The 21,461-nt window shown below is 38.0% G+C and overlaps 5 protein-coding genes and 1 long non-coding RNA gene across 9 annotated transcripts; 2 read left to right on the top strand and 4 right to left on the bottom strand.

Annotated features, from left to right (window-relative positions):
* Positions 1 to 634: 634 nt before the first annotated feature.
* LOC126593728 (uncharacterized protein At5g01610-like) lies at positions 635 to 2,608 on the top strand. Its single transcript, XM_050259840.1, has 3 exons — positions 635 to 909; positions 1,311 to 1,365; positions 2,032 to 2,608. Exons 1-3 carry the CDS (start codon positions 823 to 825, stop codon positions 2,400 to 2,402), a joined length of 513 nt encoding a protein of 170 aa, XP_050115797.1. The 5' UTR covers positions 635 to 822; the 3' UTR covers positions 2,403 to 2,608.
* A 40-nt stretch (positions 2,609 to 2,648) lies between these two features.
* On the bottom strand, positions 2,649 to 4,533 carry LOC126593727 (uncharacterized). The gene is made up of 2 exons (XM_050259839.1): positions 3,454 to 4,533; positions 2,649 to 3,033 (listed from the first exon to the last, which is right to left on the bottom strand). The coding sequence occupies exons 1-2, from the start codon at positions 4,222 to 4,224 to the stop codon at positions 2,824 to 2,826; spliced, it is 981 nt and encodes a 326-aa protein (XP_050115796.1). The 5' UTR covers positions 4,225 to 4,533; the 3' UTR covers positions 2,649 to 2,823.
* Positions 4,534 to 9,168: 4,635 nt separating this feature from the next.
* Positions 9,169 to 19,955, top strand: LOC126592939 (ferritin-4, chloroplastic-like). Of its 4 annotated transcripts, XM_050258744.1 has the most exons (9): positions 9,175 to 9,496; positions 18,098 to 18,198; positions 18,308 to 18,391; positions 18,513 to 18,573; positions 18,662 to 18,749; positions 18,888 to 18,949; positions 19,067 to 19,132; positions 19,422 to 19,485; positions 19,598 to 19,955. In XM_050258744.1, exons 1-9 carry the CDS (start codon positions 9,278 to 9,280, stop codon positions 19,648 to 19,650), a joined length of 798 nt encoding a protein of 265 aa, XP_050114701.1. In that variant the 5' UTR covers positions 9,175 to 9,277; the 3' UTR covers positions 19,651 to 19,955. The 4 variants fall into 4 exon arrangements, with proteins under 4 accessions (XP_050114703.1, XP_050114702.1, XP_050114701.1 ...); XM_050258746.1 differs by lacking the exons at positions 18,098 to 18,198; positions 18,308 to 18,391; positions 18,513 to 18,573; ... (3 more) ...; positions 19,422 to 19,485; positions 19,598 to 19,955 and adding exons at positions 9,708 to 9,791; positions 9,911 to 9,971; positions 10,063 to 10,150; ... (2 more) ...; positions 10,826 to 10,889; positions 11,017 to 11,368 and having other exon boundaries at positions 9,169 to 9,597; XM_050258745.1 differs by lacking the exon at positions 18,098 to 18,198 and having other exon boundaries at positions 9,174 to 9,597.
* Positions 11,303 to 20,059, bottom strand: LOC126592942 (uncharacterized). Its single transcript, XR_007612838.1, has 2 exons — positions 19,939 to 20,059; positions 11,303 to 11,341 (listed from the first exon to the last, which is right to left on the bottom strand). It is a non-coding gene; the product is annotated as an uncharacterized LOC126592942 (long non-coding RNA).
* LOC126592941 (uncharacterized) lies at positions 11,321 to 12,095 on the bottom strand. The gene is made up of 2 exons (XM_050258750.1): positions 11,914 to 12,095; positions 11,321 to 11,729 (listed from the first exon to the last, which is right to left on the bottom strand). The coding sequence occupies exons 1-2, from the start codon at positions 12,050 to 12,052 to the stop codon at positions 11,518 to 11,520; spliced, it is 351 nt and encodes a 116-aa protein (XP_050114707.1). The 5' UTR covers positions 12,053 to 12,095; the 3' UTR covers positions 11,321 to 11,517.
* LOC126592940 (uncharacterized) lies at positions 13,908 to 15,206 on the bottom strand. Its single transcript, XM_050258749.1, has 2 exons — positions 14,406 to 15,206; positions 13,908 to 14,170 (listed from the first exon to the last, which is right to left on the bottom strand). The coding sequence occupies exons 1-2, from the start codon at positions 15,004 to 15,006 to the stop codon at positions 14,109 to 14,111; spliced, it is 663 nt and encodes a 220-aa protein (XP_050114706.1). The 5' UTR covers positions 15,007 to 15,206; the 3' UTR covers positions 13,908 to 14,108.
* Positions 20,060 to 21,461: the final 1,402 nt, after the last annotated feature.

The raw sequence follows: 21,461 nt of genomic DNA, 5'->3' as shown, positions 1-21,461 counted from the left end.
ACCCTCTCTGAGTCCTCCACAAAGATAACAAATTGAAATTTCTCGTGGATTGTAATTTTGTTTTGAATTTTTGAATTGAAAACTGATTGATGTTGAAAATCAAGGCTACATTGAGGCACTTTCAATCACGAAATTGATTCTCTTCGAAAACGAAATGGCGTTCAAGAAAAATTATATCCCTTTACTCACATTTAACCTTTACTCACATTTAGTAAACATCTATAGAAGGAATATTGATATACGAAAACTTATAAGTCAAACAAATTACAAAATTTTGTGTCTCCCAATACAGGAAAGAGAAATTGAGTAAAACTGATTTATTACAGCAACTCTCATATCAACTAGAATTGCTTAAGATTGAGTGAAACCAAAACACGTAATGCATTTACTTTCATACATCATGCTCTACGAATGACATGATCAACCATCCCTATACTCCTATTCAAGTATGAAAATTTCCAAGTTCATGGTCGAAACAATGATAGAGACGCTTATACTATAGAATGACAAATTGACAAATTAAGAGACCAAATAATAATTAATTATATGCCCAAAAAGAAATAACGAAATAAAATAAAACGACTTGGCGTTGGCGTGCCAACGAAGAGAGAGAAAATTCAACGAGTGATAGCGAGTCGACTCATCATCCTTAAAAAATTTCCCCAAAATTAAATGGACAATTAGGTGTGGGAGATAATTTCTGAGAAGCCATCACAGCCAAGCCAGAGGAGGGAGAGAGCCAGAGATCCTCTTCTCTCTCTAGCATTCTGATCGGTTTCCTTCTAGTGAGAGAGAGAGAGTGTGAGTGTGAAAGGAATTTACATGGATCAGATTTTGAACAAGGCCGGATCCTACTGGTTCAACCAGAAGGCCACCAAGGAGCTCTCGTCTGTCGGGGATGACATCAACGTACCTCTCTCTCCCTCTCTCTCTCTCTCTCTGTCTCCCTCTATTTATATATACACACATATAACTATGGATCTCAATTTAATGTAATTATGTTATTCAATTGAGCATTTGAATCTGATATAGGTTCCAATTAGGGTTTTTTTTTCCTGTTAATAATGATTTGGGTTCACAAAGTTGATTTCTTTACACGATCTGAATTTTCTGGGTGTGATTCACTTTCGTAATCGTATTTTAGATTAATTTTTTTATTTAATTGTTTCCTTGTTAAATTTGAATTATGATTGATTCCATGTATTAATTGTCAAGATTAATACTTTCCCAAATTTGGGTTCTTTTGTTTGTTTATTTTGGTTTTGGTTTATGACATTTTTTTTCGCTAACGTTGTTTGTGTAATGATTAGTCATTGCAAAGCAGTGTCGAAGGAGGAGCCAAATGGTTGGTTAATAAACTCAAAGGTTAGTTTTCTCTGCTGGCTCTGTTTGGTTACATTGCCTGTTAAAGTAACCTCACATATTGCTGTAATATGGCTGACTTTGCGAGCCCGAAAGTTCGGATATTGTAGTAGCTTTAATTCATGGGGTTAATACGTCTAAGTAGTGGTAATTAAAAGTGAGTGTGTGATTGCGGATACTGGCCAAAGTACGGGTGTGCCAGAGCTGTAGAAAGCGTTGTGGTTGAAGGGTTGGGCCATATTCTTGGGATGGTTTGTTCCTTACGTTTAATGGTGCTGGGTAGATATGAGTATAATTATATAACCCTTTTCATATGGCTTTAACTTGCTCGACTCTCAAGATGTCATATGTGGAGTTCAAGCAAGGAACTTGCTGCTGGGGTTTCTTGAAATAGCACAAGGCAAAAGAAAAACAATATGTGATATAAGTTGTATTTGTGCTGCTAGGGGGGGCGGAATGGTGCTTCAAAGTTCCAAGCTCTAGGTTTGGATTGTATAAACTGCTATGTTCAGGCTGTAGACTAGGTCTATATTCGTTCTCTCATTTTTTTTTATGCCGCAGAGTCATTACTGGTGTAGTATATTGAAAAGAATTGATTAGGATTTTAGTCCTCGTGTAGGTCTGTGTTACTTTGATAAATCTCCCTTACAATATAAGCCACCTTCACAGGGAAAATGCAAAAGCCGTTGCCTGAGCTTCTAAAGGATTTTGACTTGGCAATAGGAATCTTTCCTCGTGATGCTACCAACTATGAGTTTAATGAGGAGACTGGGAAACTTACCGTCTATATACCGACTGTCTGTGAAGTGGGCTACAGAGATTCATCTGTTTTGCGTTTTTTCACCACTGTAACTGGATATTTGAAGAAGGGAAGGCTAGAAGACATACAGGGGATGAAGACTAAGGTGCTTATATGGGTAAATGTGACATGCATCACATCAGAGGGATCGAAGCTCCATTTCACAGCTGGGTTGAAGAGAAGCAGGAGTAGAGAGGCATATGAGGTTCAAAGAGACGGAATTACTGTTGAAAAGTTTTAACAAAGGTCAAAATGCTCGTAAGTTATTATCGTGGTAATTTAGTTTGTAGATCTTTTGGACCATTTGGCTTGTACGAATTATGGTTTAATCAACTCTTTTTTGTTTCCTGTGGATGTCGAACGGTATGATGCAGTTAATATTTCATCTTTTGTATGGTTGTAGAATGTTTCCGGGTTTTATGTATCGTATTGGGCATTTGCTTCGAACATATCGACTTAAATCACTTGTGTATCTCTCTCAAACATATTAACTAAACTAGATTGTTGGAAATGATCATTTCCCCCTTGGATTGATAATTCATCTCTACATTATTGTTTTTAGCACATAATCGGCAGTATAGATCTTTATCTGCCTGAACCGAGTTCTTCCCGGTGAAGTCATTTACACGAACAAGGGCATTCAACAGAGTTAAATATGTGCATCAGTTCCTGGAACTGTCACTGCCATTGAGTTCTTGAAAGAAAGTTTTTGATGCTTCATAAGTTGACCAGCAAATTGCAGCAGCAGGGGCATGGAAGAGCATCCTTGGAATCCAACCTCGCATAAGACTGCGGTATCCATCCTTCATCACCAGGCTTCGAACAACATCCCCTATCGAGTTACTCGAAAATCTATCGCATCCGCAAACCCCCTGTGGAAAAAAGAGTGAAAGCAAGGCCTACTAAGGGAATTTGAAAACAACAAATACAATCTTTCCAGTCCTTGCATAGCAGGAAATTCATAGCAACTAGGACTTTATCGTAACAAGAATGTCATTGTGGCGGTATCTTCAGCCAATCATGCACTTCTAAATGAAAAAGTTAAGCCATAAGACAATGCGTGAGTGGCATGGGGTCCCGCCACAACGGATCCCCATTTTTGGTAAGTTTCGCTTTGTAACAACAAATAACTAATTTTTTGTGTGGTACAAAACAGCATGTTCCTTCATCCAGATTCCAAACCCAATAAAAACCATATATACAAATTGGCTCAAACATATCCATGTGCCACAAAACAAAACAAAACAAAACAAGGATATTGAAGCAACTAATTGATTGATAAAAGTTCTGACCTGGCACTGCAATTGAGTTTTCACAACATCAAGCGGGGTGGTCACAGCCGCCGCTAAAGCGCCAGCAGCCGCACCTGCAGTGGCATGAACCACCAGCCTCTCGTCGTTCGCACTCTCCGGCGACACCTCCATCAACCCTCGTTTCGCTGCCTCATACGTAGCGAAATGGACGGCAGTGAACGGGGCATTCATCACGACAGTCGTCCTGTACGACTTGTAAAATGCTCCTACCCCTTCTTCCACTAAAACCCTCCTCACACAATCAGCAACTCCCTTGTACGGACTGCTCTGCAGCTGCAGCCTCTGTTTCACCACGTCCATCGGTGTGATCACCGCGTCGCTTGCAACGGTCGCAAACACCCCTGAAACCGCGTGCGCCACCGAGCTATTCGGATTCCCACGTGTGAAATACTCCTTGAACATCTCGTACACTGAGAAATAAACTGCATGGGCAGGTCCTGCTCCGAGCCCCATTGCGCCGATGCCGCGGTAGAGCCCTGCGGGGCCTTCGAGCTTCAGAATCGAGCCGAGGGCCTGTCTAACTCCAATAGGTTGAACGGAGCAGGACCCGCCAAAAGCCTGCATGCGGGTTTTGAGGGTGTCAACTGGGAACATAGCCATGTGTTCAACTAGGCCCGCTATGGAGCCGGCTATCATGAACTGCCAGAACTCTAGGCCGTCGTGGGCGGAGGAGGGGGATACCGATATTTCAGGGTGGAAGTCGTGGGGTTGAGGAACGGGTCGGAATGCAGGGGAGACATCCGTGGCCATGGCGAGTGATGTAGGACAAGATGGGGATCAAATTTCGTGGAGAAAATTATAGAAAAAAAAACCAGGGAAAGTGGGTTCGAGTATGGAAACTTTGTTCGTGCTTGTAATCCGAATGGGGTTGGAGAGCTTAAAAAAGGGAGTGAATAATTGGAGTTTGGGAATCGCTTTCATGTTGAATGTGAAATACTGGGTTGTCTCCATATGAAGAGAGAGTTTTGGTTTTTGGGTGGATTTTTGAGAGAAATAAAAGAGACTGAATTACATTTATTTACACATTAATATCAAGAGACAATTACAGATGGAAAGAAATTAACTGAGAGAGATTAATATGTGTCTAAAATGAGTAACTGGTTTTCTGTTAACTATTGTGTTCTATGTGAGAGACCTATAAAGTTCATTTCTTCTTTTGGTACTTTCCCATAAACTTGCAGTTTCAGTTTGCAACTTGAAGTCCTATACTAATTCAAGAATTCCACAAGCTAGTCCGGCTATGAAACAGTCTGATTGTTCTTCAATAAAGGTCTCATTGTTAACATATTATCAATAATGTTCAATTATTATCGTTATAAGCTCACTCATCATGCATTGACATTTGTTGGCATGCTCGCTCAAAAGTTATTGACATTAATCGACATGCTCACTCGAAAACAGTTGGCATCTGTCTACAGGCGTGAAATGTGACTTGGCAAATGACCTCGAGTCTATCAAGACTCGATGAAATGCCAATTTGCATTTTATTTTGTCGAAGAAAAAAAAATTGCACGATGCGCACTATTCTTGCTGACCCCAAACAATATTTCTTGCGTTCGCCACTGTGCTTATGCATCCTGATGCATGTTCGATCCCTACCAATCCCCCTAGTGCTATCGTTTGTAAAATAAATCATATTAGAAAGAGAGAAGCATTATTTACGAATATTCCGCGTGTAAACATCACATTAGCTTGTGTTTGAGCTCTGAAAGCAATTCTATAAGCTTGAGGACAAATGGTATGCCATGCTTGTGCTATCCACAAGCTTCAATCTTCGTTTGTGTCCACATGCACGTAAGTCTTACCACAATTGGGTTCCATCCCTATCAAAAAGTTTGCATTTCATTTTCAATTCAATCCCAAAGGCCATACCCCAAAGTATAATATCTCATAACGGAAAATCCCCTAATGAGGCTCCCATTATAACTACGATAGGAGTGCTATGTGGCACCTCCACTATTGCGTGAGTTGGTTTTAGAATAGGAATGTAAATATTGTGTAAATATTAGAGTCCTTTATTAGGAAGGATATTTCTTTTGTCCTTTTTTAGTTTTACCTTGGAGAACAAGGATTGTATGTAATATATTCCCAATTATGCAATACATGAAAAATTAAGCCGTAAAATTTTATTTGGTATCAGAGCCAAGTTGCCGTAACCCTAGAAACTGTAAAACGATATTTTTCTTCCGTTGCTGTGGGGTATGGTATCAGAGCCAAGTTGCCGTAACCCTAGAAACCGTAGGTATTGAGATTCAATTCATTAGAGTGTTGTTATGCTCACTGACCTGTTCTATTTTTTCATGCATAGTCCACTCTTGATTATTCTTTTCTTTATCATGACTTATGGGCTCTCAAGACAAAAGTTGTAAGACGTTCTGTGGCTCTGAAGATGTATAAAAGCCTATATGCATCTGTTGTATGTAATAATTCTCGTATTAATTCTCAATATTATGGAAGTAGCACACAACCATAGACATGATATAGTCATTGAACGACAAAAACTCTTCCATTGTAGAAAATGAGACATGCAGGTGTCGACATCAATCTCCACAAGGCTTCCAAAAGGGTCATTCATTCTTCCAAAATAAGATATTTTGACGTGGGAGAGCCACAAGTTTTCACATTGATCGTATATTAGCTAGACAAGCTCTTGCATAAAATTCAAGCAGGCAGTCGTGCTTATTTTGCAGATTCCTTGCGTAACTGATTTGATGTGCTCATTTTCTTTTCTTCCTTTCAAAAAAAGAAACCAATTGATGGTTTCGCCACAGCTATCCACCATTTTGTAGGTCAGAAAGACTCATAAAGGCATTTAAGTCTTTCACTTACCACCATAGTGTGATTCATTAGCGCCAAAAATTGAACCCAAGATGTGATCATGGTATGCTCATTTTCTGATGTTGTCCAAAAGCTTTTGGCTTCTTGGCTCGAGTTATTATATATCAAACTCCCTAGTTAATTAGTCGCCTAGTCCATGTTTGGTGTCTTGGCTTAAACCGGGCTATTGTTCTGATCGTCGTTCTGGTAAGAACTTATTAACTTGGATAGTATTTACAAATTTTGTCCAGCTTCATCACCAAACGAATGAAGTATTTCTAGCATAAGAAAATGTCTTCACTAAATCAATAAAATCATGCCAGAATTGAGAAATCCCATAAACTACTCACCCTCACACGTCACTATTTACGTCTAACAAAAAACAAATCTCAAGAGAAAAAAGGACCCCTATGAAGTTGTCAAAATACGTAGACACATCCATTTAGTTTGGAGATTACGGTTTTTATTTGCTTACAAGAGATTTGAGTTCAAATCTTATATATGATTTTATAGGCACCGTTTGATGTTAAGGATTGGCTTGGCTTAGAAAATTCATTAAATACAATGAATGTTGAATAAAAATATGAATATCAACTTGTATATTTGTTTAAGTGAACGTAGAAGACATAGAAAACATGAGAAAAACTTATCCTCCTAATCCCTCCAAAAATGGTAAGGCTGAGAGGGATAATTCTTGTTCATGATTTTTCCATCTTCTACCTTCACATAAATAAAAATTAAAAAAAAATGCAAGTTGATGATATTCATAATTCTATTCACACATTTATTAAATCTAATAGATTATCCAACCCAAGCCAATCCTTAACATCAAACGAGCCCAAATAGTTCTCGATGAGCTAACCTTAAATAAGGTCTTCCGATAAGTTAATATCCTTTTCTATTTTGTTAACGAATTACTAATAAGTTAATATGACTTAGTGTATTCAATTGTGATTCTGATAGATTTTAGTTCTTTTAATAAATGTAGGGGTATTCAATTAGGATTTTAAGGTATTATCTGAAAATGATTGTGTATTCAATCAGGATTTTAAAATAGTTTATTAATTTTTTTTAGAAATTTGAGTGTATTAAATCAGGATTTTAAACAAGTTTATAACATTCAAGTTCATTTAATTAGAAATTTATTTAAAACTTTTAAAAGTTGAGGAATTTGAGGCAATTGTAGAGATTTCGTCCTGTATTTTAAGCATTCACAAATCTCATCTCTCCTCCTGAGATTTCGAGATAATTAAAACAAAATTTTACATGAAATATTTATAAATCAATTAAACCGTATCTAAATTCATGAATTCATAAATCCCATCAAATTCCTCAAAATCTCAATTGAAACTAATCTAGACATCACACTCCAATTAGCCACCGCTTTACAGTCTGGGCTTTTCGGCCCAACTCACAAATCAAGCTGTAGGACTTAGTAAGCCCAATTAATTTCTTTCCCCTGCCCAAATCCATCCCAACAAATATAGCAAATGAACAGCTAGCCAACTACGACCATTCCCTTGCAAATTTGCAATCATATCATCCAGATGAAAAGTTATACTTTTCGTCCTAGAGGCGTCCAGATTCTTCCATCTTCCGGATCCTCACCGGTTCATTTTTCTAGGAATCCGGAGATTCCGTGATCATAATCGTTATATTGTGTAGTCAGTTTTCGTTAAATACTATTTATATTTAATTTTAAATTTTAAATCATTTCTGATCGTACGATATATGATGAACGATCATATTCACGGAATTCGGAGCAATCATAATCACGGGATCCTCCGGATCTCCAGAAAAATGATCCAACGAGGATCCTTTTCCCATCTTTCCATCTTCATTCATGCCCAACTTTGTACGCTACAACACTCTATTTTTCTTTTATTGATGTACACAACAATAGGAGTCCTTAAGCGAAAGGATCTCAATTTTTTTATTTTATGGAAACGAGAATTAGTTGTAGGATCCACATCACATTAATCTTTAGCAATTCAAATCATTTATTGTTCAAGTTGCATCTCATAGATTATACTTGCAAAATATTAGCCAAATAAAAAATATTTAAGGCATCTAATTAAGTTCAAATAAATTGACGAACATTTTGTTTTCTAAAAACTATTGAAATTTCATTGTGATAATTAAATAGTCAAATTATTTCGGATTGAATTAAAATTTTGTAAGGAAGTTCTATAAATTGAGACTTACAAAATAAACGGTTTAAATTGTTAAAATTCGATGTAGAGCTGGTCCCATAACTAATCCCTATTTTTTGAAAAAAAATGAGAATCTCTCCCGGGCTACACAACAATGATATAAGGAGATGATTTTTTTTTCCCACACACCTCTCAGAGAAATGCTAAGAAAACTATCTCAAAACAGGACTCTCTATGAATCTTCCCATCTTACAATTTAACATTACTTCTCACGTCAATATTCTAGAACGATAGTTTTCCAACTTTAAAATACTTTTCAAGGATTTTGACGAAGAAAAAAAACTTCCAAGCTCGCCACGCTGTAAAAGCAGTTTACTCGCGTACTCGCCAATGGAAAACTATTGCATTTTACGAAAGTACCCTTTCCTTATATTCAGGCGACTGAAATAGCGCGAATTTCCCCTTAGGCCAGTCGAGCGAGTGAGAACTGGAATAGAAAAAAGACAAAATTCTGACCCTTCTGCGAGTGCAACGTGGAACGGAAAGTACGCAAGATTCCACGACTTCAGTGGTATTTGGATAACTACCACGAGCTCACCACACGCCCTCACACGTGTTCGAATCGTAGCCACCCACCTATTCTCTTATCCAACGGTGCAGAATAAAGCCCATGCCAACTGGATTTCCTCCATATCCCTATATAGCCCCTCACCCCACTCTCAGCCTCTCACATTTCTTCACCGTTCTCCAATTCCTCTGCAATTTCCAATCCAGATTCTTATTCAAACTCTCTTCTTTCCAATCATCCGTTCGAGATAATCCGATCGAAAACCATGTCGACGATGTCTCTGAGGGCCATTTCGACGTTTTCCGTCCCATCCAAGCTAGGGGACAAAGGTGGTGCTGTTACCACCCTCTTGTCCAACTCAAAACTTGGATCATCCTCTTCTGCTCTGAGCTTTAAACCGCAGCAAAAACTCGAAAAGTTTGCGGTTTCTGCATCGAGCGAAGCAGTGGCGTTGACCGGCGTCGTGTTTCAGCCGTTTGAGGAGGTGAAGAACGATGCCTTTGTTGTCCCCGTGTCTCCTCAGGTCTCTCTTGCCCGTCAGCGTTACACAGAGGAATCCGAGGCCGCCATTAACGAGCAGATCAAGTGTGTATCTCTATGTTGTTGCAAAATTTTAATTTCATTTATTATTGTTTTGATTTTTGATGATTTTTTTTTCATATGGTAATCTTAAATCTCAAATTTTTGTGTTACAGTGTGGAATACAATGTGTCGTATGTGTACCATGCACTGTTTGCGTACTTTGACAGGGACAACGTTGCTCTCAAGGGCCTTGCCAAGTAAACACTAAATTCCTAAATATCCCCGCTTAATATATAATATACTAGTCTCTTTGCACGCGGGGTTTAAATTTTTATATTTTAATTTGACGTATGGTTAATTGGTTGTGATGTATCAGGTTTTTCAAGGAATCAAGCGAGGAAGAAAGAGAACATGCCGAAAAGCTGATGGAATATCAGGTATACGAGTTTTTGTGTGTGCGCGCGCGCGTGTTCATGTGTTAGGGTCTTTGTATTGCGAGATCTGATGGTATTGCGATTTATTTCTCAGAACAAGCGAGGTGGGAGAGTGAAACTGCACTCTGTAATCGCGGCACCTACGGAGTTTGATCATGCAGAAAAGGGAGATGCATTGTATGGTAAGATTTTTCATTCCGTAGGCAACACACTTATCCGCGTTGACAATTTCTTTGCTGCTGAATGATGAATTGCTGTTATGTGTAATTAGAGAATGAGCATGTCTTTATCTGAAACTTTTTCGTTGATTCGTTGATGCAGCTATGGAGTTAGCGTTGTCTTTGGAGAAGCTGACAAATGAAAAACTCTTGAACTTGCATAAGGTAACACATTTCTGTGATATAAATTGGTTTTTAAGTCATTGATAAAGCTCAAGGGGTCTGGTTTCCGTTTTACGCTTTCTTTTCGTATTAAATTCTCCTTATTTGATCCAAAACAGGTTGGAGACCAGAACAATGATCCCCAATTGATGGATTTTATCGAGAGCGAGTTTCTGGCTGAGCAGGTGAATTAAACACGTTTTCTACTCTAGTACTAGGTTGAATTACTATTGTGATATTGCATTGTTAGAGTAAAAATCGGATCGGTTCTTACTTTGGTTGTTAATCATTTTGATAAGTGAACATACAAAAATCCAAGAGAAAACGCTATCTGCAATTACACTGAAAAACATTCTTCTCATCACTAACCAACTTGGACAAGAACATTCACAGCTTTTTATGCCGGACTAGTAAGAAAAACCGATGCTTTGCAGTATTCTAACACTGACTAAAGCTTATTCGCGTATTATTTTACAGGTTGAGGCCATCAAGAAGATAGCTGACTATGTCAGTCAACTGAGGAGGGTTGGAAAAGGCCATGGTATGAAACAAATTTCATTCTTCCAACTCATCACCATCATATTTTCCTTCCGATTCGCCTCTTATTCCGATTGGCCTCTTATCGCAATTTCTGGACTCTATCTAATGAGCTATTTCATGGCTTGCAGGAGTGTGGCACTTTGACCAGTATCTCCTTCATGAGGATGATGCTGCAAACTGAAAATTCACAGCGCTCTCTTTGCTCTCGTGTTTGTTCCTAATGTTTTGGAGTGCTCTCTCTCCAGAAATATGCATATTTATAGTATGATCTCAGATAGGCGCCTTTGACATGTCAGAGTAGACTTACCGCACCGCAAATCGTTGGTTCGAGGGTTTCATCGCCTCCAACTTATGTAGTTAAAGATCAGTTGAGTAGTGTAAACGTTCTAGTTATCCTACGAGTCTATGGCTATGTATACAAATTAAACCAAGTTCTGTAGTGATTAAGTGGACCTTGTTATATGCTTTTATTCGAAATAATCTTGTTTTGCTGTTCTGAAATTACAAAGTGTGACGCTCGAAAGATCTAAAAATGAAAAATCGAGAGCAACTATATCATCTATGGTCATTCAAGTTACTGGTATTTACATGTGACATCCTGCAGAATCAAAGCTAAGATCCATGGCTGGTTAACCAAACGCCAAGTCTTTTGAAAAGGAAGGACAAAACTTATGTGGCTGAAGGCACAATCTCCAATAAGAAGACGACCACTTCCTCCTCCTTATAGTGTTGTTTGCATTCTGTTGACAAGAGTGAATAATCTCCCACATCACTCTTATATCTTCATATTCCCCACAGGACTCCATGTCTTTGTACAAGCTCACCAATCCATGCCCATTTCCTGCAAATTTAAACCAAATCTCAAAAAGAGTTCAACGAGCAGAGAAGTTCATCCTTACTAAGAATCCTACTGTGTTAGTTTTCTAAACCAATCACACAACTTCTTTGAGTTTTAAGATTTTCAAATAACAAGGAAGTTTGAGCCAGATAGAGAGGGAGAAAGGAGAGAGTAACTGAAAACTCACCTTTGGATTTGTGCTTTGAATGTAAAGTAAGCTTGAGAAGGAAGCACTTAGTTGGGAGGAGGAAGGATTGCTTGAAGCAAATCAAAGTCTTCCAACCCACCATCTTGACATGGTTCCTATTCCTTCCCCTCCTCTCCATTTTATATGTTGAATTTTGCACTTGAGTCCTAACGTCCCCTCACTATAATACTAATATCCAACTCCAAGCAAAGCCAACAAAATGCAGGTAGACATAGCACTAAGCAACACTCATAAAAACAGAGTATTTTTGTTGCACTCTGATTGGATCCTTCCAAAATTAAACCTGTGGCCAATCATATCACACCACCTGTGTCAGCCCCAATTCAACTTTGCTTCCAATGTCAATCTTATCAAGTAGGGAGGGATAAAATTGGTATGTTACCTAATGGTTCAATTTTGTATGGCAGGTGGGATTTACCCAATTTGAGAATTTGGGTTTTGTGGTAACCTGAGTTAAAACATGTGAGTGGGATTGTTAAAAAAAATGAACATAAACAAACTAAATTCAAAATTTTTATGATAGAAAATTTGGTAGTCGAAACTCTTCATAGTGATGTTATTTACATATTCATTTTTTACTTTATATACATTATTTATTTAATTTTCGTTAGATCAAATGAACTGAAAAAAATTAAAAAACTGAAATTAGCCTGATGTGTGTGAAAAGTTAAAAAAGCTTGTGAGATAACACCGCCCAATCTTTATTTGGAAGAAATGGACAATGAGTAGGAGAGTGGTTTTGGATTTTTGCTTTTCTCATATCCTTGATTCCCAAGATTCTTAATTTAATAATAATGGAGGGAGGTAGTGATGGGTCCCCAGTCAAACGGTTAGTTGGATTTTATTTTAGTGCCATATAGTTTGTGCTTCTACACTTCTATTTTATTGTTATTATTTTTTATTAAATTGTTCCGTTTGTGATGTGATATGTAACATATGCCATGTAGCATAAAGTTAGGTTATGTGAAAATTTGTCTTGGTAACGTCATCAATTTTAGACGGAAGTTTAAACAAAATAAGCTTGGCATCTTAAGAAGCGCGCTGTAACTTTTGAAAGCTTAAAAAAAGTAATAAAAATACAAAAAAAATTCAAAAGACGTCAGTGTAACTTACGTAAAAGTCCAAGGCCATAGTTGTTACTTTGGTTGTCACTTAATCCCTATTAGCACTTCTAGTAGTGGTAGTGGAGTGGAGGGAGTGAAAGCATGTGATATGCAACCGCTTATGGTTGGTTGTGTGTTCTTCAACTGTACTCCATCACGTCTCACCGACTGCCACCAAATAAATCATCATCTCCCAATCATGAAATTATCTTTTGAGATTTGAGACTATATAGAGTTGCAATCTTGTGTTTTTGGTACTCATTTCAATTTTAGCAATTTATAGTTCCTATTATAGATAGGGCTTCAAGTTCGTTTTGACAATTCAATTTACAAAAGCACTTTTACAAGATGGCTACACGACAAAGTTATGTTAGCGAATTAACTGGACCTGAATAATGTACACATTGCAATGTATATGATACTAACATTAATATGATTCAAATTTGAGACATTCTTCAACCGAGCTGGGACAACTACAATTGTATCAAATGTTGGTTAGTTGAACTTAAAGAGGTTATTGGACTACATTGTAAAGCAAAAACGCTAGCCTCATTTAGTCTCTCAGATTGGATTAGAATAGATAAACTACTATACTCAATGTATGTTTAAAGAAGAAACAATGAGTTATCCATTCTAATCCAATTCTTCGGACAATACGAAGTCATAGAGAGAGTTTGCAGCGCAAGGAATTGTATGTTTTGGTTAAAGTGTGTTGAATCTCCACATATGGGCCTATTTTTGGTTTCCTTTCTTGGTGAACTTTGGGCTTACTTGGTGTTGGTTTTTTTTTTTGGGGCCAACCACCGGTAACCAAGTCGTATCAAAATATAAAATTGAAGACAGATGGTATCTAATCTTGCACACCTCAAGAACTAGTGAGTTTTCCAATGCCATACTGGTATCAAATCAATACAGAGAGCTTTACCAAATCATAACATACATTAACATTAACAATTTACCACAAAAACAACAACACCGAAATCGAAAAAAAAACAGAAAACAACAACAATTTGGAAGGGAAAGAAAATAAAATACAGGCACTTGTTGTACTAGTAGACACACATTGCCTGCTTAGTCTTTGACAATCGAGGTAATAAGAATGGAGGCCTCATCTGTTGTCGGAGCTGCATCATCTGGTCATTAGAAATTCATTCGACAATATTCTCAGTTCACAAATAAATCTTTGGTGCGATCGTCGCACCGTCACATAAACTTCGAAGTTATTTTTAGAAAAAAATGTATTCAAACACGAATAACAAAAGTGCTTATGAACAAAAGCAGTTTCTATAAAATGCAATTCCAAATCAGTTAAAATGAGGACAAACAAAATACTTTAAAATTATTTTAGAGAAGAACTAACGGACTGACCTGGAAGTGATGTAGGCAAGTGAGAGACAATGTTGTCAATGATGCCACCTCCACCGCCACCCTCCTCCGCCTCCTCTGCCGTCTTCATCCTCTTATTCCCAATATCCTTCGTCACCTTCTCAGCTTCTTTGTTCACCTCATCAACCTCTCCTCCTCCTCCTCCTCCGCCGCCATTACTCTGGTTAAAAAAGTTGGAGATGAGATTTGAGAAAACCCCTCCATTACCATTTTCGCCACCACCACCACCCTCTCTCTCCAACTTATTAGAAAACCCCCCGTTTCCCACATCATCTACTTCAAACTCACCTTTTCTTTTTCCAGCATCCCCGCCTTTCGGAACGCTCCTCGGAGAAACTAAAGATATAAGGTGTGTTATAATCCCACCACCTCCCTTTTCTTCTTCCTCCTCAGTACCTTCGATCATGATTTTCTTCTCTGCATCAACTTCTTTGTCCTCACCTTGCTCGCTGTGAATGGACCCTTTTTCCGTCCCTTCACCTCCATTAACAGCTCCATGACCTTCTGTTTTGGCTCCGCCATTTGTATGGCGGAGATTCACCGGAAGCAGCAGGCTTTCAGACTCTGGTATAACATCCTCCATCTCTTTCTCTCGTTTTTGTTTCTTCCAAAGAATTATTCTAAAAACTTCTCTAATTTACAGAAAGGGCGAATTGAAGGGCGATTCGAACTCAGTTGAAAAGAGGAAAGCTCAAATTTCTGTTTAGGGTTTGCAGACACTTTTTCGTGTATTCTTCTTCTTCTGTTGGGTGCACAGATGCGGCTTATGTAGAGGAGACAAACGTCCTCCTTCCAAAGCGGTCTTTTAATGACAAAGCTATGGTTTTCCTACACGTACTCCGATTCTCATGCAAAAGATCCAGTGAGAGGTTACCACGTGTCGAATTTTAGGGATGGTAGCACGCATCTCAAAATGGAGTCGGTGGAGGTAACGACTCCTTGTCGGATTTCAGCACCACGGTGAGACCATAGACTGCCAAGCGTTATTTTTTAATGCATTAATATTTTTACATTAAGATCATTTCTAATGGTGGGCTAAATGCTAAATTCCCTCCCAAAATTTCTCTCCACACTCACTCCAACCCAAGGGGAAAATGTGGGCTAGATGCTTAAAGGGGAAGTGAGGCCAGAAACCGCCCAAAATTTAGCCCAAAATCGGAGTGTGCCCCACCGAAGAGAGTGGTTTTCAGCATTTGGGCTCCAAACCCAGCCCGTGGACTCGCCAAATGCGCCTAACGCGCGGTCCTTCAGACCGGCTGGGACCCACCCACGTGGGCTTGTCGGCCACGTTCCCCAGAGCTCCAACGGCTATTTCGATCGAATGGCTGTGATCATCAGGCCGTTGGTTAATCCAATGGCCTAGATTCAAAAAAAAATTATTTTATATTTATATATTATTGAATCCAACGGCTGATATCGAATATAATCAAATCTAACGGTAAAAAAAAGATCTAACGGCCCAAATTTAAATCCAACGGCTAAAATAATTAAAAAATTATATTTAACTCAAAATTCACCCAAAAACTCTATAAATACTTATGTATTTGTTTAAACATTCACACAAAACTTATTTTTCTCCTACAATTCTTCCAATTTATCTTTCTACCATTTCTTTCCATTTCCAAATTGTTCAACATGGCAAAGGAGCATATTAGAGGTCGTAATTGGACATGTGAGGAAGATGTTGCTTTATGCTTGGCATGGGTTTGTGTTAGAGAAGATGGTGCAGTTGGCACAAATCAAAATAAGAAGGTTTTGTGAGATAAAATCATTGCAAAGTTTCAAGAAAATTGCAATGGCGGCGAGCGGGATGGTAGTGGTGTTTATAATCGGTGGAAGACTATCAACAAAGCATGCACTTTATGGAATGGAAGGTTGGAGAGAGCTGTGGTTGGTTGGCATGGCTATGTGGTTTATGTACTTTATCAAATTTATGTCTTATTAATTATTGTTTCTATTAATCTAGATGCCTTCAATAATTATTGTACTTATTATTCCACATTTTGATGTAGAATAGATGCCTTCAATAATTCAACTTTCATTCAATAATTTATTCATATATTTAGTGATTTTTCAATATTTATCGGAATTTAAATATTTTTAGATTAAAATGTTCATAAAATTAATTTACGATAGTCTACATATTTATTTATTTTTTAAATTTAATTTAAGGAAAAAATAGCCTAAGTTCATTTTTTAATGATTCCGGGCTAAAATTTTATTCCAAAATGGTTGGAGCTGAAAAACTGTTTATGAGCTAAAAGCTAAATTTTTCGGGCTAAAAATTTTGGCTTTTAACCCAACCATTGGAGTTGGTCTAAAGGGAATGGGAGTTCAACTAAATTACATAGTAAGCAGCCTAATTTTTTTTTATTTATGAAAACGAGAATTAGTTGTAGGATCCACACCACATTAATCTTTAGCAATTTGAATCATTTATTGTTCAAGTTGCATCTCATAGATCATACTTGTAAAATATTAGCCAAATCAAAAATATTTAAGGTATCTAATTAAGTTCAAATAAATTGATGAACATTTTTTTCTCTAAAAAATATTGAAATTTCATTGTGATAATTAAATAGGCAAATGGTTTCGGATTGAATTAAAATTTTGTAAGGATGATCTATGAATCGAGACTTACAAAATAGATGGTTTAGATTGTTGAAGTTTGATGTGGAGCCGGTCCCACAACTAATCCCCATTTTTTGATATAAGGAGATGATTTTTTTTTTCCCACACACCTCTTAGACTCTCACACACGGCTTTCTGTTTTTTGCAATTAGATTGAATAAATCAAACACAAACAATAATTATAATTAAGAGAAATGCTAAGGAAACTCTCAAAATGGAACTCTCCATGAATCTCGTCACATTACAATTTAACATTAATTTTCACGTCAATATTCTGTAACGATAGTTTTCCAACTTTAAAATACTTTTCAAAGATTTTGAGCAAGAGTAAACTTTTCCAAGCTCGCCACGCTATAAAAGCAGTTTACTCGCGTACTCGCCAATGGAAAACTATTGCATTTTACGAAAGTGCCCTTTCCTTATATTCAGGCGACTGAAATAGCGCGAATTTCCCCTTAGGCCAGTCGAGCGAGTGAGAAACTGGAATAACAAAAAGACAAAATTGTGACCCTTCTGTGATTGCAACGTGGAACGGAAAGGACGCTAGATTCCACGACTTCAGTGGTATTTGGATAACCACCACGAGCTCACCACACGCCCTCACACATGTTCGAATCGTAGCCACCCACGTATTCTCTGATCCAACGGTCCAGAATAAAGCCCATGCCAACTTGATTTCCTCCATATCAATATAGCCCCTCACCCCACTCTCAGCCTCTCGCATCTCTTCACCGTTCTCCAATTCCTCTGCAATTTCCAGTCCAGATTCTTGTTCAAACTCTCTTCTTTCCAATCACCCGTTCGAGATAATCCGATCGAAAACCGTGTCGATGATATCTCTGAGGGCCATTTCGACGTTTTCCGTCCCATCCAAGCTAGGGGACAAAGGCGGTGCTGTTAGCACCCTCTTGTCCAATTCAAAACTTGGATCATCCTCATCTGCTCTGAGCTTTAAACCGCAGCGAAAACTCGAAAAGTTTGCGGTTTCTGCATCGAGCGAAACAGTGGCGTTGACCGGCGTTGTGTTTCAGCCGTTTGAGGAGGTGAAGAACGATGCTTTTGTTGTCCCCGTGTCTCCTCAGGTCTCTCTTGCCCGTCAGCGTTACACAGATGAGTCCGAGGCCACCATTAACGAGCAGATCAAGTGTGTATCTCCATGTTGTTACAAAATTTTAATTTCATTTATTATTGTTTTGATTTTTGATGATTTTTTTCATATTGGTAATCTTAAATCTTAAATTTTTGTGTGACAGTGTGGAATACAATGTGTCGTATGTGTACCATGCACTGTTTGCGTACTTTGACAGGGACAACGTTGCTCTCAAGGGCCTTGCCAAGTAAACACACTAAATTCCTAAATATCCCCGTTTAATATATAATATACTAGTCTCTTTGCACGCGCAATTTAAATTTTTATATTTTAAATTGATGTGTGGTTAATTGGTTGTGATGTATCAGCTTTTTCAAGGAATCGAGCGAGGAAGAAAGAGAACATGCCGAAAAGCTGATGGAATATCAGGTATACGAGTTTTTGTGCGTGTGCGCGCGCGTTCATGTGTTAGGGTCTTGTATTGCGAGATCTGATAGTATTGCGATTTATTTCTCAGAACAAGCGAGGTGGGAGAGTGAAACTGCACTCTGTAATCGCGGCGCCTACGGAGTTTGAGCATGCAGAAAAGGGAGATGCATTGTATGGTAAGATTTTTCATTCCGTAGGCAACACACTTATCGGCGTTGACAATTTCTTTGCTGCTGAATGATGGATTGCTGATATGTGTAATTAGAGAATGTGCTGTCTTTATCTGAAACTTTTTCGTTGATTCGTTGATGCAGCTATGGAGTTAGCATTATCTTTGGAGAAGCTGACAAATGAAAAACTCTTGAACTTGCATAAGGTAACACATTTCTGTGATATAAGATTGGTTTTGAAGTCATTGATAAGGCTCATGGGGTCTGGTTTCCATTTGACGCTTTCTTTTCGTATTAAATTCTCATTATTTGATCCAAAACAGGTCGCAGACCAGAACAATGATCCCCAATTGATGGATTTTATCGAGAGCGAGTTTCTGGCTGAGCAGGTGAATTAAACACGTGTTCTACTCTAGTACTAGGTTGAATTACTATTGTGATATTGTCATTGTTAGAGTAAAAAGCCACCATCGGTTCTTACTTTGGTTGTTAATCATTTCAGTAAGTGAACATACAAAAATCCAAGAGAAAACGCTATCTGCAATTACACTGAAAAACATTTTTCTCATCACTAACCAACTTGGACAAGAACAATCACAGCTTTTTACACATGACTAGTAAGAAAAACCGATGCTTTGCAGTATTCTAACTAAAGCTTATTCGCGTATTATTTTACAGGTTGAGGCCATCAAGAAGATAGCTGACTATGTCACTCAACTGAGGAGGGTTGGAAAAGGCCATGGTATTTCATACTTCCAACTCTTCACCATCATATTTTCCTTCCGATTCACCCTATCTAATGAGTTATCTCAATTTCTGGACTCTTATCTAATGAGGTATTTCATGGCTTGCAGGAGTGTGGCACTTTGACCAGTATCTCCTTCATGAGGGTGATGCTGCAAACTGAAAATTCACGGCGCTCTGTTTGCTCTCGTGTTTGTTTCTAATGTTTTGGAGTGATCTCTCTAGAAATATGCATATTTATATTAAGCAAGCTAATAAGAGTGTGATCTCAGGTAGGCGCCTTCGACATGTCAGAGTAGACTTACCGCATAGCAAATCGTTGGTTCGAGGCTTTCATCGCCTCCAACTTATGTAGTTAAAGATCTGTTGAGTAGTGTTTACGTTCTAGTTATCCTACGAGTCTATGGCTATGTATACAAATTAAACCAAGTTCTATAATGGTTAAGTGGACCTTGTTATATGCTTTTATTCGAAATAATCTCGTTTTGCTGTTCTGAAATTACAAAGTGTGACGCTCGAAAGACGCTAAAAATGAAAAATCGAGAGCAACTATATCATCTATGCTCACTCAAGTTGCTGGTATTTACATGTGAAATCCTGCAGAATCAAAGCTAAGATTCATGGCTGGTTAACCAAACGCCAATTCTTTTGAAAAGGAAGGACACAACTTATGTGGCTGAAGACAGAATCTCCACTAAGAAGACGACCTCTTCCTCCTCCTTGTAGTGTTGTTTGCATTCTGTTGACAAGAGTGAATAATCTCCCACATCACACTCTTATATCTTCATATTCCCCATAAGACTCCATGTGTTTGTACAAGCTCACCAATCCATCCCCATTTCCTGCAAATTTAAACCAAATCTCAAAAAGAGTTCAACGAGCAGAGAAGTTCATCCTTACCGAGAATCTCAATGTGTTAATATTCTAAACCAATCATGCAACTACTTTGAGTTTTAAGATTTTCAAATAACAACGTATAATTGGCTTGAAATACTGCCACAGTTGAATTTCCACTACAAGGAAGTTCGAGCCAAATGGAGAGGGAGAAGGGAGCGAGTAACCGAAAACTTAACTCACCTTTGGATTTGCGCCTTGAATGTGAAGTAAGCTTGAGAAGGAAGCACTACTTAGGACGAGGAAGGATTGCTCGAAGCAAATCCAGGTCTTCCAACCCACCATCTTGACATGGTTCCTATTCCATCCCATCCTCCTCTCCAGTTTATATGCAGATTTTTGCACTTGAGTCCTAACTTCCCCTCACTAAAATACTAATATCCAAGTCCAAGCAAAGCCAACAAAATGCATGTAGACATGGCACTAAGCAACACTCATGAAAACAGAGTATTTTTGTTGCACTCTGATTGGATCATTCCAAAATTAAACCTGTGGCCAATCACATCACACCACCTGTGTCAGCCCCAATTCAACTTTGCTTCCAATGTCAATCTTATCAAGTAGGGAGGGATAAAATTGGTATTTTACCTAATGGTTCAATTTTGAGAATTTGGGTTTCATTGTCTAACCTAAGTTATAGCATCTGAGTGGGATTGCTTAATGACCTAAATTGTTAATTTGGGTAAAACTCATGTTTTGTGTAAAAAAACGATTTTTATTAGTCTTTTTCTCTCAAGCATATTCTTGCTTGTTACGATCTTTCATCTTGAATTGAATAAAATAAAAAGAATCAGGTGACATAAATAAACATGTATGTTTAAGAATGACCATAAATAGCCATTTAGTATTGCAATTTAGTAGTATTTTCCTTCTCTGGATAGTGAGAGGTCTTATGTTCGATTATCGCCAAAGGCGAATTTAAACTACATTATTGCTAGTCTATTGTGAGGCTTAGCTCACTACCCCATCCATAATATCGTTTGTTAAAAAAAAATGACCATAAACAAACTAAATTCAAAATTTTTATGGTAGAAAATTTAGTAGTCGAAACTCTTTAGAGTGATAGGTACACATTTTTTA

The sequence above is a fragment of the Malus sylvestris genome, chromosome 12 (assembly GCF_916048215.2).
Source record: "Malus sylvestris chromosome 12, drMalSylv7.2, whole genome shotgun sequence".
Taxonomy (NCBI): Eukaryota; Viridiplantae; Streptophyta; class Magnoliopsida; order Rosales; family Rosaceae; genus Malus; species Malus sylvestris.
Note: the sequence above shows the minus strand (reverse complement) of the source record. Positions and strands in the feature narration are given on the sequence as shown.

Bases quoted from the DNA above. Each gene is read 5' to 3' on its own strand.
- LOC126592940 (XM_050258749.1), bottom strand. From the start codon at position 15,006: ATGGAGGATGTTATACCAGAGTCTGAAAGCCTGCTGCTTCCGGTGAAT. The intron at 14,171-14,405 runs GTCAGTCCGTTA...TCTAATGACCAG, and splicing joins CTTGCCTACATCACTTCCAG to ATGATGCAGCTCCGACAACA.
- LOC126592941 (XM_050258750.1), bottom strand. From the start codon at position 12,052: ATGGAGAGGAGGGGAAGGAATAGGAACCATGTCAAGATGGTGGGTTGG. The intron at 11,730-11,913 runs GTGAGTTTTCAG...TTAAATTTGCAG, and splicing joins TTCAAAGCACAAATCCAAAG to GAAATGGGCATGGATTGGTG.
- LOC126593728 (XM_050259840.1), top strand. From the start codon at position 823: ATGGATCAGATTTTGAACAAGGCCGGATCCTACTGGTTCAACCAGAAG. The intron at 910-1,310 runs GTACCTCTCTCT...TGTAATGATTAG, and splicing joins CTGTCGGGGATGACATCAAC to TCATTGCAAAGCAGTGTCGA. The intron at 1,366-2,031 runs GTTAGTTTTCTC...CCACCTTCACAG, and splicing joins GTTGGTTAATAAACTCAAAG to GGAAAATGCAAAAGCCGTTG.
- LOC126593727 (XM_050259839.1), bottom strand. From the start codon at position 4,224: ATGGCCACGGATGTCTCCCCTGCATTCCGACCCGTTCCTCAACCCCAC. The intron at 3,034-3,453 runs GTCAGAACTTTT...TTTTTTCCACAG, and splicing joins AAACTCAATTGCAGTGCCAG to GGGGTTTGCGGATGCGATAG.
- LOC126592939 (XM_050258745.1), top strand. From the start codon at position 9,278: ATGTCGACGATGTCTCTGAGGGCCATTTCGACGTTTTCCGTCCCATCC. The intron at 9,598-18,307 runs GTGTGTATCTCT...TTTGTGTGACAG, and splicing joins GCCATTAACGAGCAGATCAA to TGTGGAATACAATGTGTCGT. The intron at 18,750-18,887 runs GTAAGATTTTTC...TCGTTGATGCAG, and splicing joins AAAGGGAGATGCATTGTATG to CTATGGAGTTAGCATTATCT.